This window comes from Mobula hypostoma, chromosome 5, assembly GCF_963921235.1.
Source record: "Mobula hypostoma chromosome 5, sMobHyp1.1, whole genome shotgun sequence".
Lineage (NCBI taxonomy): Eukaryota > Metazoa > Chordata > Chondrichthyes > Myliobatiformes > Myliobatidae > Mobula > Mobula hypostoma.
In genome coordinates, this window is record NC_086101.1 from 5,100,692 (window position 1) to 5,114,232 (window position 13,541).

Consider the following 13,541-nt stretch of genomic DNA (forward strand, 5'->3'; position numbering starts at 1 on the left):
GTGCCATCGTTGGGGTGTGTTCGTCATGGGGAACAGGAGGTGTGCGTTCAGTTCAAAGTCAATTCATTATCAAAGTTCATGTGTATCACCAGACACAACCCTCAGATTCATTTTCTTGTGGCCCTTCACAATAAGTACAAAGAAAAGTAATAGAATTAGTAAAAGGCTGTATCTAGCAAGGCAGCCAAACAACCAATGTGCAAAAGACAACAAACTGCTGATACAAAAAGAGAGAAAAATAATAATAAATGAGCAATAAATATCGAGATCATGAGATGAAGAGTCCTTGAAAGTGAGTCCATAGGTTGTGGGAACAGTTCAGTGCTGGGGCAAGTGAAGTTATCCCCTCTGGTTCAAGAGCCCAGTGGCCGAGGGATAATGACCATTCCCGAACCTGGTGGTGTGGGTCCTGGGACTCCTGTACCTCCTGCCTGATGGCAGCAGTGAGACGAGAGCCTGGCCTAGGTGATGATTCCTGCTGGTTGAGGAGTAATAACTGTTCCTGAACCTGGTGGTGGGATTCCTGAGGCTCCTGTACCTCCTGCCTGATGACAGCAGTGAGACGAGGGCGCGGCCTGGGTGGTAGGGATCCTTGATGCTGCCTTCCCGCGTAGATGTGCTCAACGGGGAGGGGGGAGGGCTTTACCCGTGACAGACTCGGCCGTATCCACGACTTTTTCTAGGATTTTCCATTCAGGCGTTTCGGGGCAGACCGTGTGCTGCTTGGGAGGTGGGTCTGAGCTGGGGTAAAGGGGCTGGGTGGGAAGGTGTCCGTGTCCTGTGGGAGGAGCCATGCCGGGAGGCAGGGGCTGAAAGAGGGAGGGGTGAGTGTTGGGGGGGTTGCTGAGTGCTGTTGAGACAGATTTGGGGCTGGGGGGGTGTGGAACAGTGGCAAGGGGGTTTGTGCGGTGGAGGAAGCCCCTTGGGGAGGGACGGCCGCAGACTGGCTGGGGCTGCCACCAGGGGAGGATGAACCATGAAAGCCTGGAGCCGCGTTCTGGCCTGGTGTACTAGTTCTGCCGGAAACTAGGTAGGCCTAACCTCCGGTCTCCTCCTCTTCCCTCAGTGTCGATCACCTTTGACCCAGACACCGCCAACCCGTACCTGGTCATCTCAGACAACCAGCTGAGTGTCTCGTTCACCGAAGAGTGGAACGAGAAAAAGGACAACTCCAAGCGCTTCAACGCCAGGCTCTTCGTGATGGCCTGCCAGGGCTACGACAGCGGCAGGCAGTACTGGGAGGTGTCGGTGGGTAACAAGCCCGACTGGGACCTGGGGGCGGCCTACGCGTCCATCCCCAAGAACGACTGGGTCACCCTGAGCCCCGATAACGGGATCTGGACCATCGGCAAGCGTGGCCAGTTGTACGAGGCCAACGATGAATTCCCCACGCCGCTGGAGGGGATGGCCGCTGCTGAGACCATTGGCGTTTACGTGGACCACAACCTGGGCAAGATCCACATATATGATGCCGAAGCCATGGCCCACATCTACTCATTTCAAGCCAAATTTACTGAGAAAGTCTACCCTTTCTTCAGTCCTTGGGGGTCACAGGAGAAAATGAAGATCTCCCCCCTTTGACCCTTCCGGCAGTGAGTTTGATACGGGAGCACGGGAGGAAGCCTGTGGCCAACTGGGAAAATTACTCCTAAATTCATTAAACAGGAAGTGACCTTTACAGATGCCTTAAAGAGACACTGAAGAGATCATAAACACCAGAGATTCTTCAGATGCTGGAAATCTGGAGCAACACACACTAAATGCTGGAACAATTTAGCAGATCAGGCCTCGTCTACGGAAATGTATAAACAGTCAATATTTCAGGCTGAGACCCTTCACCAGGGGCTGAAAAGATGCCAGAATTTTTTTTAAAAATGGAGGGAGGGGACTATAAATTAGTGAGTCTCACACCAGTTGTAGGGAAATTTTATTTTTTATTTATTCGTTTACGGGATGTGGGCATCACCAGCTAATCCAGCATTTATTAACCATCCCTCGTTGCCGTTCAGAAGGTGGTGATGAGCTGCCTTCTTGAACCACTGCAGTCCCTGAGGTGTAGGGACACCTAAAGTGCTGATAGGGAGGGAATTCCATGATTTTGACCCAGTGACAATGAAGGAATAGCGATACGTTTCCAGGTCGGGATGGTGAGTGACTTGGAGGGGGATTTCCAACTGGTGGTGTTCCCAGGTACCTGCTGTTCTCATCCTTCTAGCTTGTAGTGGTCGTGGGTCTGGAAGGTGCTGCCTTAGGAACTTTGGTGTGTTGTTGCAGTGCATCTTGTAGATAGTACACACTGCTGCAACTGTTCGTCGATGGTGGGGGGATTGGATGCTTGTGGAAGGGGTACCAATCGAGTGGGCTGTCTTGTACTGGATGGTGTCCAGCTTCCCGAGTTTTGATGGAACTGCACTCATCCAGGCGAGTGGCAAGTATTCCATTACACTCCTGACCTGAACCTTGTAGACGTTGGACAGGCTTTGGGGAGTCAGGAGGTGAGTTACATGCCGCAGGATTCCCAGCCTTTGACCTGCTCTGGTAGCCTCGGTGTTTCTATGGCCAGACCAGTTCAGTTTCCTGTCAATACTAACCCCCCAGGATGTTGATAGTAGGGGATTCAGTGATGGTGGTGCCACTGAATGTGAAGGGATGATGGTTAGAGCCTCCCTTGTTGGAGATGGTCATTGCCTGGCACTTGCATGGCTCGAACATTGCTTGCCACTTGCAAGGAAATTTTATGTTTCTGTATTGAACATTTGGAAGCTCATGGCCTAATTAGGGAGAGCCAGCAATGCTTTGAGCATGGCAGGTCGTGCCGTATCAACTCAATGAATTTTGACATAGTGTCTAGAGAGATTGATGAGGTTAGGGCTGTGGATGTTGTCTACATGGATTTTAGTAAGGCATTTGACAAAGTCCCTCATGGGAGGCTCATCCAGAAGATTAACTATGGGGTCTGTGGCGAATTGGTTAGTTCCATCCAGAATTGGCTTGCTCATGCACAGAAGACAGAGGGTCGTGGTCGAAGGGATGGATTCGAGCTGGAGGTCTGTAATTAGTGGTGTTCCACAGGGATCTGTGCTGGGACCCCTGATGTCTATAAACGACCTAGATGAAAATGTGGATGGATGGCTTAGTAAGACCCTTAGCAGTGTTGCTGAGTGGGCAGAACTTGGGGTCCAAGTTCACAGCTCCTTGAGAGCGGTTGATAGGGCGGTTAAGAAGGCTTGTGGAATGCTTGATTTTATTAGTCAAGGCATTGGGTTCCAAAGTCAGGAGGAGATGCTGCAGCTTTATAAAACTTTGGTTAGGCCGCACTGGAGTGTTGAGTACGGTTCTAGTCACCCCGCTATAGGAAGGTTGCTGAGGCTTTGGAGAGGGTGCAGGAGAGGTTTACCAGCATGTTGCCTGGTTTAGAGGGCATCCGCTGTCAGGAGAGGCTGGGTAAACTTGGGTTGTTTGCTCTGGAGCGTCGGAGGCTGACGGGAGATCTGATAGAGGTTCATAAGATTGGGAGGCATAGGTAGAGTGGACAGAGAGTTTCTCTTTCCCAGGGTAGAAGTGCCTAACACCAGAGCGCATGGATCGAAGGTGAGAGGGGATGTGTGGGGTACGTTTTTACTTGGAGAACAGCGGATACCTGGAATACGCTGCCTGGTCTGGTGGTAGAGGCAAATATACTAGAGGCCTTTAAGAGTCCTTTAGCTAGGCACATGAATATGAGGAAAATGGAGAGATATGGACATTGTGGAGGGATTAATTTTGGGGGGGGTGGGGTTTGATTTACTTTTCAACTGGTTCAGTGCAGCATTGTGGGATTAATGGACTGGTCCTATGCTGTAGTCATAGTCATACTTTATTGATCCCAAGGGAAATTGATTTTCGTTACAGTTGCCCCAACCAAGAATAGAGTAGAAATATAGCAATATAAAACCATAAATAGTTAAATAGTAATATGTAAATTATGCCAGGAAATAAGTCCAGGACCAGCCTATTGGCTCAGGGTGTCTGACCCTCCAAGGGAGGAGTTGTAAAGTTTGATGGCCACAGGCAGGAATGACTTCCTATGACGCTCTGTGTTGCATCTTTTACCATTGGAAGCTGATGGAGCAGCTGATTCTGGTGGAAGGTAGCCACCAACCTGAAACGTGAACATTGAGTTTTCCATCTGCCAGTATTTTTCCCACTGTCCTTCCCATCCTCTTCATCTCCCCCCACTCTGGAATCTTAGCTTGTCTCCTTGCCTCCCTTTCATTCCCCCTCCTCCTTCCCTTTCTCCCATGATCCACTCTTCTCTCCTATCAGATTGATGCTTCTTCAGCCCCTTAACTCTCCCACCTATCACCTCCCAGCTTCTTGCTTCATCCTCCTCCCCCACCCACCTGGCTTCACCTATCAACTCCTTGCCTGTACCCCTTTGCATCCCCCACCTTATCCTGGCACCTTCACCCTTCATTACCAAAGAAGTGTCTTTGCCTGAAACGTTCATTTCCATTTTTAAAAATGTATTCCGAGATACAACATGGAACTGTTCCTTCCAACGCTTCAGGCCACGCTGCCTAGCAACTCCCAGTTTAACCCTAACCTAATCACGGGACAATTTGGACTGTGGGAAGAAACTGAGGCACCCAAAGGAAAGCACGCGGTTCACGAGGAGTAAGTACAAATTCCTTACAGATAGCTGATCTATCCAGTGGGATTAACTACCCATGGCAGCAGAATAATCTTCACGAAGAGTTTCTTTCCCCCACCCACACAACCCAGTGTCTGCTGTGGTTCGTTCTGAAATGCACTCAGAAGTGTGTGAATTAATGTGAACTCCAGATAGTCAAAAGGAAGGCCTGTAACTCCTGCACTACCCAGAATGTGAGAGACTTTCTGATACTGCATGTGGCAGTAATGTTGAACACTGGAACTTTCTCTCTAAATTGTGACTTTCTGCCAAGTTCCTAAAGGTACCATTGACAGAGTGGCGCGGACAGCCCAACGCATCTGAAGATGTGAACCTCCCTCCACTGAGAACATTTATAGAAGCAGGCTCGGAAAATCATCGGGAACAGCAGTCACCCCAGCCACAATTTGTTTCAGCTGCTTCCGTCTGCCAAATGCTACCACAGTATTAAAGCCAGGGCCAACAGGCTACAGAACAGCTTCTTTCTGCAAGTTATTAGACTTTTAAATTCATGCCTCTATGCAGTATTGTAACAGAGTCATAAAGCAAAGCTCCCTAACATGGAATGGATGTGTGATATAATCAATTCTAAATTCTAGGTTTGTAAAAGTATTTTTTCAGAATTATCTACTGTGTAAATTTCATCTACTGTTTCATAACCCCTTTCGTATTGTGTTCACTCGCTCCAGTCACCTCGGAACCACGAAGAGAACCAAAGCCAGGAGATGTAGACAAAGCAGGAACTGGAAATAAACCTTTATTCAGTAATAATTACAAAACTCAGCACTACATCTCAAACCGCGACTATTTAAATAGTTTACACAACGAGCTTTCGAGACAATGATAGGAACAATGGCTGCTAAATGAAGGTCAGCCTGGGATTGGTTGTTTTGACTCGCTGTAACAAGTATAAAAAGGCAGTCAACAGGAATTCTGCAGATGCTGGAAATTCAAGCAACATACATCAAAGTTGCTGGTGAACGCAGCTGCCTGGCCTGCTGCGTTCACCAGCAACTTTGATGTATGTTGCATAAAAAGGCAGCGGAGGTTTGAGATCAGAGAGTTCCTTCTAGATGAGCTGCCACCCACAGCCGACGTGCCTCGCCTGCCCAGAGTGACTGGATTTCAGGCACCAGTAACCCGCCTTTGCCCTTCTGGCAGTCGACACAACTCCCTTGGTATTAGTAGAGGTGGTGGCCAGGAGCGGGACTCGGCCATCACAGGCTATTTGAGACGCTCATCATTGAGAGTATTTAATAGGTCGTGGGATCTCATCCCCACTACCTCCCGCAGCTGTGACAACCTTCAGCAATTTGGACAGGCAATGGAGTAGGAAAGGCCTGGAGGGATGTGGGCAAATGGGATTAGTAAAGTAGGGTATCCTTTGCTCTGCTGTCCAATTCTCTGCTGCGTTCTGTAATCCTTAATAGTAGACTTGCACAAAACATTGCAGATGGACGTTCACCAAGGCTCTTTGTGACTGGCCTCGGCAGGAATAGACCACTACAGCACAGAAAGTGGCTCTTTGGCCCATTTACTCCCTGCTGGATTATTATTCTGCCTAGTCCCATTGACCTGCGCCCAGACCATTGCCCTCCATAGCTCTCCCATCCAAGTACGATTCCGATTTCCTTGAATGGTGCTATTGAACCGACATCCACCACTTCAACTGGCAACTTGTTCCACACCTGCACCATCCTGTGAGTGAAATCCCCCCACCCTCATGTTCACCTTAAACATTTCACTTTTCACCCTTAACCCATCACCTTTAGTTCTCACCTCACCCAATCTCAATGGAAAAAGCCTGATTGCATTTACCCTATCTATACCCCGGATAATTTTGTATTCTTCCATCAAATCTCCCCTCATTCTGCTATGCCCTGGGGCAGAAGTTCCTAACTTCTTTTATATCATGGAGACGTACCATTAACCCAGGACCCTTGCTCTGCAGAATAAAGTCCTCACCTATTCAACTGTTTTCTATAACGCAGGGCCCCCAGTCCCGACAATGTTCTTGTAAATCTTCTCTGCACTTCTTCAATTTTATTGATATCTTTCCGTGTCTCAAACTCGCTGGTGATGCAACCAGTTTAAAGTGCTTGACTCTGATACTGTATTTTCCAAATGAAATAAATTTGCAAATGTATTTACCTATTTGTAATTGAAGATGAACACTTTCATTTTGTGTGTCTGTAAGAAGGAACATCAGATTTGGGCTGTCACACCTGCCCCTTTGAACCTTTACCTGTACACTATATTTTTGGCAATGTCCAAAGTTTCCAAACTCAGGGTGGAGGGGCAGTGATGATGACCTACTGATTCCTTGTATGTATTTGTAATAAAGCCTTGTTAAAAAACAAATGGCTGCCTTTATTACTCTCCGTGAAATTACGCTCAGTGGCCACTTTATTAGGTACGTTCTGTTGTAATGCAAGGCCCTGTACCTAATAAAGTGGCCACTGAGTACACTGTACGGTCGTGGTCATCTGCTAGCCAAAGTTTGGCGTGCTGTACATTCAGAGATGCTGTTCTCTGTGCATGGCTGTTTGAGTTGCTGTCACTTTCCTGTCAGCTTGAACCAGTCCGGCCATTCTCCTCTGACCTCTCTCATATCCGACTTTATTCACTGTGACATGCTATTGAGTCTGCAATAAAACCAAGGAGCTAGGACACGACACCGTGACTCTCATGTCATTTTGGAGTGGAGTTTGGCTGACTGTCTAGTTGATGTTACAACGCCTGAGTGAGGGCAGTTTAGAATATCAGGTTTAATATCACTGGCATATGTTGTGAAATTTGTTGTTTTATGGCAGCAGTAAACTGGAACAATTAAAAACTATAAATTACAGTTAAAAGTATATGAAAATTGAATAAGAGGTACAAAAATACGGGGGGGGGGGGAGTGGTGAGGTAGTGGCCATTCAGAAATCTGATGGCAGAGGGGAAGAAGCTGTTCCTGAAACGCTGAGTGTGTGTCTTCAAGTTTCTGTACCTCCTCCTCAATGATAGCAATGAGAGGAGGACATGTCGTGGGTGATGGGGGTCCTTAATGATGGATGCTGCCTTTTTGAAGCATTGCCCTTGAAGATGATTGAGTGCTAAAGATATAGTGATCATAATATGAAAGAATTCTCCCAGTAATGTGAGAAGGAGAATCTAAAGTCGGACGCATCAGTATTGTAGCGGAGCAATGGGAATTTACAGAGCCATTGGAGAGGAGCTGGCCAAAATTGATTGGAAGGGAACTCCAGCAGCAATGGCTGGAATTTCTGGGAGTTACAGGATAGATACATCCCAAAGACGATGAAGTATTCTAATAGCAGGATGATGTAACCGTGGCTGACAAGAGAAGCCAAAGCAACAGGACAAAAATTAGAAGGGAAATCGGAGTATTCGGTAGCTTTTTAAAACCACCAGAAGATTTAGTAGCTTTTACAAAGTCATAAAAAAAGGAAAAGATGGAGTACAGAGGGTTTTTTTAAAAATCATTCTTTTATTGCTATAGAAGCAGATTAAGGCCATTCAGCCCATTGGGTCTGCTGTCATCCCATCATGGCGGATGCTGGATCCCACACTACCCCCTACACTTGCCTTCTCACCCTATCCTTTGGTGCCCTGAAACTATCAAATTCAGGCTTAAATATACCCACGCACAACCTCCACCGCAGTCTGTGGCAGAGCATTCCACAAATTTACGACTTTGGCTGAAAAAAGAAATCATCCTTACCTCTGTTCTAAAGGGTCGCCCCCTCAATTTTGAGACTGTGCCCTCTAATTCTGGATACCCCTACCATAGGAAACATCTTCACATCCACCCCATCTAATTACAGGCCCAAAGCTGCCAAACGCTCCTCGTATGTTAACCCCTTCATTTCCAGAATCGTCCTCTGCACTCTCTCCAATGACAACACATGCTTTCTGAGATATGGGGGCAAAACTGTCGACAATACTCCAGGTGTGGCCTGACTAGTATCTTATAAAGACTCAACACTATCTCCTTGATTTTATATTCTATTCCCCCTGAAATAAATGCCAACATTGCATTTGCCTTCTTTACCCCAGACTCCACCAGTAAGTTAACTTTCTGGGAGTCTTACACAAGGACTCCTAAGTCCCTCTGCACCTCTGATGTTTGAACCTTCTCCCCGTTTAGATAATAGTCTGCACTATTGTTCCTTTTACCAAAATGCATTATCATACATTTCCCAACACAGTATTCTATCTGCCACTTTTTCCCCATTCTTCCAATTATTCTAAGTCCTGCTGCAATCGCATCGCTTCCTCAGCACTACCTACCCCTCCACCCATCTTCGTATCATCCGCAAACTTTGCCACAAAGCCATTAATTCCATTATCTAAATCACTGACAAACATTGTGACAAGTAGTGGTCCCAATACTGACCCCTGAGGAACACCATTAGTCACTGGCAGCCAACCAGAAAAGGCCCCTTTTATCCCCACTCTCTGCCTCCTGCCTGTCAGCCATTCTGCTATCCACGCCAGTATCTTTCCTGTAATGCCATAAGATTTGTTACGCAGCCTCATGTGTGGCACCTTATCAAAAGCCTTCAGAAAATCAAAGTAAATGACATCCACTGCCTCTCCTTTGTCCACCCTGCTTGTTACTTCCTCGAAGGACTCTAACAGACTTGTCAGGCAAGATTTCCCTTTACAGAAAACATGCAGACTTTGACTTATTTTGTTAGTCTCCAAGTACCACGAAACCTCATCCTAAATAATAGACTCCAACACCTTCCCAGCCACCGAGGTTAGACTAACTGGCCTGTCATTTCCTTTCTTTTGGCGTCCTCCTTTCTCAAAGAGTGGAGTGACATTTGCAATCTTCCAGTCCTCCAGGACCATGCCAGAATCAAATGATTCTTGAAAGATCATGACCAATGCATCCGTTATCTCTTCAGCAACCTCTCTCAGGATTCTGGGATGTAGTCCATCTGGTCCAGGTGACCTAAGACCTTTGAGTTTGCGTAGCACTTTTTCCTTTGTAATAGCAATGGCACTCACTCCTGCTCCCTGACACTCACAGACCTCTGGCATACAGCTAGTGTCTTCCACAGTGAAGACTGATGCAAAGTACCCATTAAGTTCATCTGCCATTTCTTTGTCCCCCATTACTACCTCACCAGCATCATGTTCCAGTGGTCCAATATCAACTCTCACCTCCCTTTTACTCTTCATATAACTGGAAAAAACTTCTGGTATCCTGCTTAATTATTGGCTAGTTTGCCCTCATATTTCATCTTTTCCCTTCTTATAGCTTTTTTAGTAGCTTTTTAATGGATTTTGAAAGCTTCCCAATCATCCAACTTCCCACTCACTTTTACTACTTTATATGTCATTTCCTTGGCTTTTATGCAGCCCTTAACTTCCTTTGTCAGCCATGGTTGGCTACCCCTGCCATTTGAGAACTTCCTCCTTTGGTGGACATATCTATCCTGTGACTTGTGAACTATTCCCAGAAACTTCAGCCATCTCTGCTCTGCCATCGTCCCTGCCAGTATCCTCCTCCAATCCACCTGGGCAAGCTCCTCTCTCGTGCCTCTGTAATTCCCTTTACAGTACTCCATTGTGATACTGACACATCTGATTTATGCTTCTCTCAAACTGCAGCCTGAATTCAATCATATTATGATCACTGTCTCCTCAGTGTTCCTTTACGTTGATCTCCCTAATAAGATCTGGGTTATTACACAACACTATTACAGAGAGGTAGCAATGGTGGATGAATTGAGTAAGTATTTTGCATCAGTGTTCACTGTGGCAGACACCAGCAGTTCAAGAGTGCCGTGGGGCAGAAGGTGCTTGTGAAACTGAAAAGTCACATGAACCAGATGGAAGGCACCCCAGTGTTCTGAAGGAGGTGTCTGAAGAGATTGTAGAGGTACAAGTTTTGAGAAAGTAGAGATGCTGCAGAATGACAGATTACAAGAATGGGCTAAAAGTGACAGGTGCAATACAGTGTTAGGAAGTGTCTGGTTGTGCATTTTGGTAGAAGAAATGAAAGGATTGACCGCTTTCTAAATGGAGACAAAATTCAAAACTGTGAGGTGCATGGGGACTTGGTAGGATTCCCTGAAGGCTCATTTTGCTGGTTGAGTCTGTGGTGGGGAAGGCACGTGTGATGATAGCATTCATTTCGAGAGGACTAGAATATAAAACCAAGGATGTAATGTGAAAACTTTATAAAGAGGCCTCACTTGGAGCATTGTGAGCAGGCTTGAGCACCTTATCTAAGAAAGGATGTGCTATCATTGGAGAAGGCTCAAAGCAGGATCACAAAAATGCTTCCAGTATTGAGAGCTTATCAGATGAGAGGTGCTTGATAGCTCTGGGGGTGTACTCAATGGAATTCAGAAGAGTGAGTTTGGATCTCATTGAAACTTGTCGAACTTTGAATGGCCATGATAGAGCGAATGTGGAGAGGATAATTCCTATAGTGGCGGGAGGGTGAGGTAGGTGAATGTTTAAGACCAGAGGGCACAGCCTCAGAATAGACGGACATCCATTTAGAATGGAGATGAGGAGAAATTTCTTAAGAAAGAGAGTGGTGAATTGTTGTCACAAGCAATGAGTGTGGAATTCATTGCCACAGGTGGCTTTGGAGGCCAAGTCATAGGGTCCATTGAAGGCAGAGGTTGACAGATTAGTCAGGGCATGAAGGAATACAGGGAAGAGGCAGGAAATTGCGGCTGAAGGGGAAATGGTTCAGCCATGAAGGAATGATGGATCAGACTCGATAGGCCAAATGGTCTAATTCTGTTCCTATATCTTATGGCCTTAAGGAACCACCTTTATATATACCTCTATAAGATCTGAAGGGAAATTAGCGGAGAGAAGCAAGTCCATAACAGTTGTGGACACAAGGAAATCTGCAGATGCTGGAATTTCAAGCAACACACATAAAAGTTGCTGGTGAACGCAGCAGGCCAGGCAGCATCTCTAGGAAGAGGACTAACTAAAAGAAGAGATAGTAAGAGATTTTTTTTAAATATAATTTTTATTGAATTTTCAAAAAGAATACATGAAAAAAAAGAATCTACCCTCCCCCTCCCCTCCCCATATATAGTTCTACCTAAAAAGAAAGAAAAAGAAAAAAAAGAAGAAAAAAAAGAAAAGAGCCGCCTGGGTATTGGAAGGTTTCCACATGCTCCATGGGATTCAAAATGAATTTGGTATAATCATTCGTTACTTTCCCCAAGTGACCAAAGTCTTTATCGGAGCACTCAAGTATGCCATCCTATCTTTTGTAAATAAGGGCGCCAAATATTCAAAAATGTTACATATTTATCTCTTAAATTATAAGTAATTTTTTCAAGTGGAATAGAACTAGCCATTTCATTATTCCAACGATTCATACTTAAATACGAATCAGATTTCCAAGTAACTGCTATAATCTTCTTAGCTACTGCCAATGCAATTTTTATAAATTCTTTCTGATATTTATTCAATTTAAGTTTCAGTTTTATCCCTTCGATATCACCTAATAAAAATAATACAGGGTTATGTGGAAGTTGAATTGCAGTAATTTGTTCCAATAAAATTCTTAAATTTATCCAAAAGGGTTGAATTTTAAAACAAGACCAAGTAGAATGTAGAAAAGTACCAATTTCTTGATTACACCGAAAACATTTATCAGAAAAATTTGAATTTAATCTATTTATTTTTTGCGGTGTAATATATAATTGATGTAAAAAATTATATTGTAATAAGCTAAGTCGAACATTTATTGTATTTGTCATACTGTCAAGACAAAGTCTTGACCAATTTGTTTCATCAATAATAATATTCAGATCTGTTTCCCATTTTTGCTTTGACTTATGGGTTCCTTGTTAAATTGTCTGTTCTTGAATCAAATTATACATACAAGAAATAAATTTTTTAATTTTCCCTTTTTGAATTAAAATTTCAATTTCATTAGGTTTTGGCAAAAACATTGTTTGACCCAGCTTACCTTTTAAGTAAGCCCTTAATTGAAAGTAACAAAAGAAAGTATTATTAGATATTTTATATTTATCCTTTAATTGTTCAAATGACATCGATATACCTCATTCAAAACAGTCTCCTATAAATTTAATCCCTTTTTGGTACCAATTATATAAAAGTTGATTGTCCATTGTAAAAGGAATAAGTCTGTTTTGGAACAAAGGTCTCCTTGCTAATAGAGATTTCTGTGTTTCATTATCAACATTTATCTTATTCCATAGATCAATCAAATGTGTTAATATAGGAGATTCTTTCTTTTCCCGTATCAATTTAGATTCCCATTTATATATAAAATCTTCAGGTCTATTTTCTCCTATCTTGTCTAATTCTATTTTAATCCATGCTGGTTTTCGATCATCGAAGAAAGATGCAATAAATCTAAGTTGATTTGCTTTACAATAGTTTTTAAAGTTTGGAAGTTGTAACCCTCCTAACCCAAATTTACATGTCAATTTTTCCAATGATATTCTTGACATTTTACCTTTCCAAAGAAATTTTCTCACACATTTATTTAACTCTTGAAAAAATTTCTGTGGCAATTGTTTGAAACAAATACTGTAATCTAGGAAATGTATTCATTACAACATTGACTCTACCTACTAATGTTATTGGTAATATCATCCATTTGTCAAGGTCTTCTTGAATTTTTTTCAATAGTGGTAAATAATTAAATTCATATTAATTCTTTAGATCATTATCAAGTCTTATACCTAAATATTTTATACCATTTACCGGCCATCTAAATTGGGTTACTAATCGACATTGACTATAGTCTCCTTTAGTAAGAGGTAAAATTTCACTTTTATCCCAATTTATTTTGTAACCTGATACCTTCCCATATTCATCCAATCTAGAAGATAATTTATGT

The 13,541-nt window shown here is 43.9% G+C and overlaps 1 protein-coding gene across 2 annotated transcripts in view; it reads left to right on the forward strand.

The window, feature by feature from the left end:
* LOC134346518 (butyrophilin subfamily 3 member A3-like) overlaps positions 1–5,646 on the forward strand; it is a 99,722-nt gene extending 94,076 nt beyond the window's left edge. For both annotated transcript variants that reach the window (XM_063047921.1, XM_063047922.1), the window contains exon 12: positions 1,067–5,646. In XM_063047921.1, the coding sequence (XP_062903991.1) occupies positions 1,067–1,581 (515 nt within the window). In that variant the 3' untranslated portion in view covers positions 1,582–5,646. The remainder of the gene's footprint in view (positions 1–1,066) is intronic.
* The last annotated feature ends 7,895 nt before the right edge of the window (positions 5,647–13,541 follow it).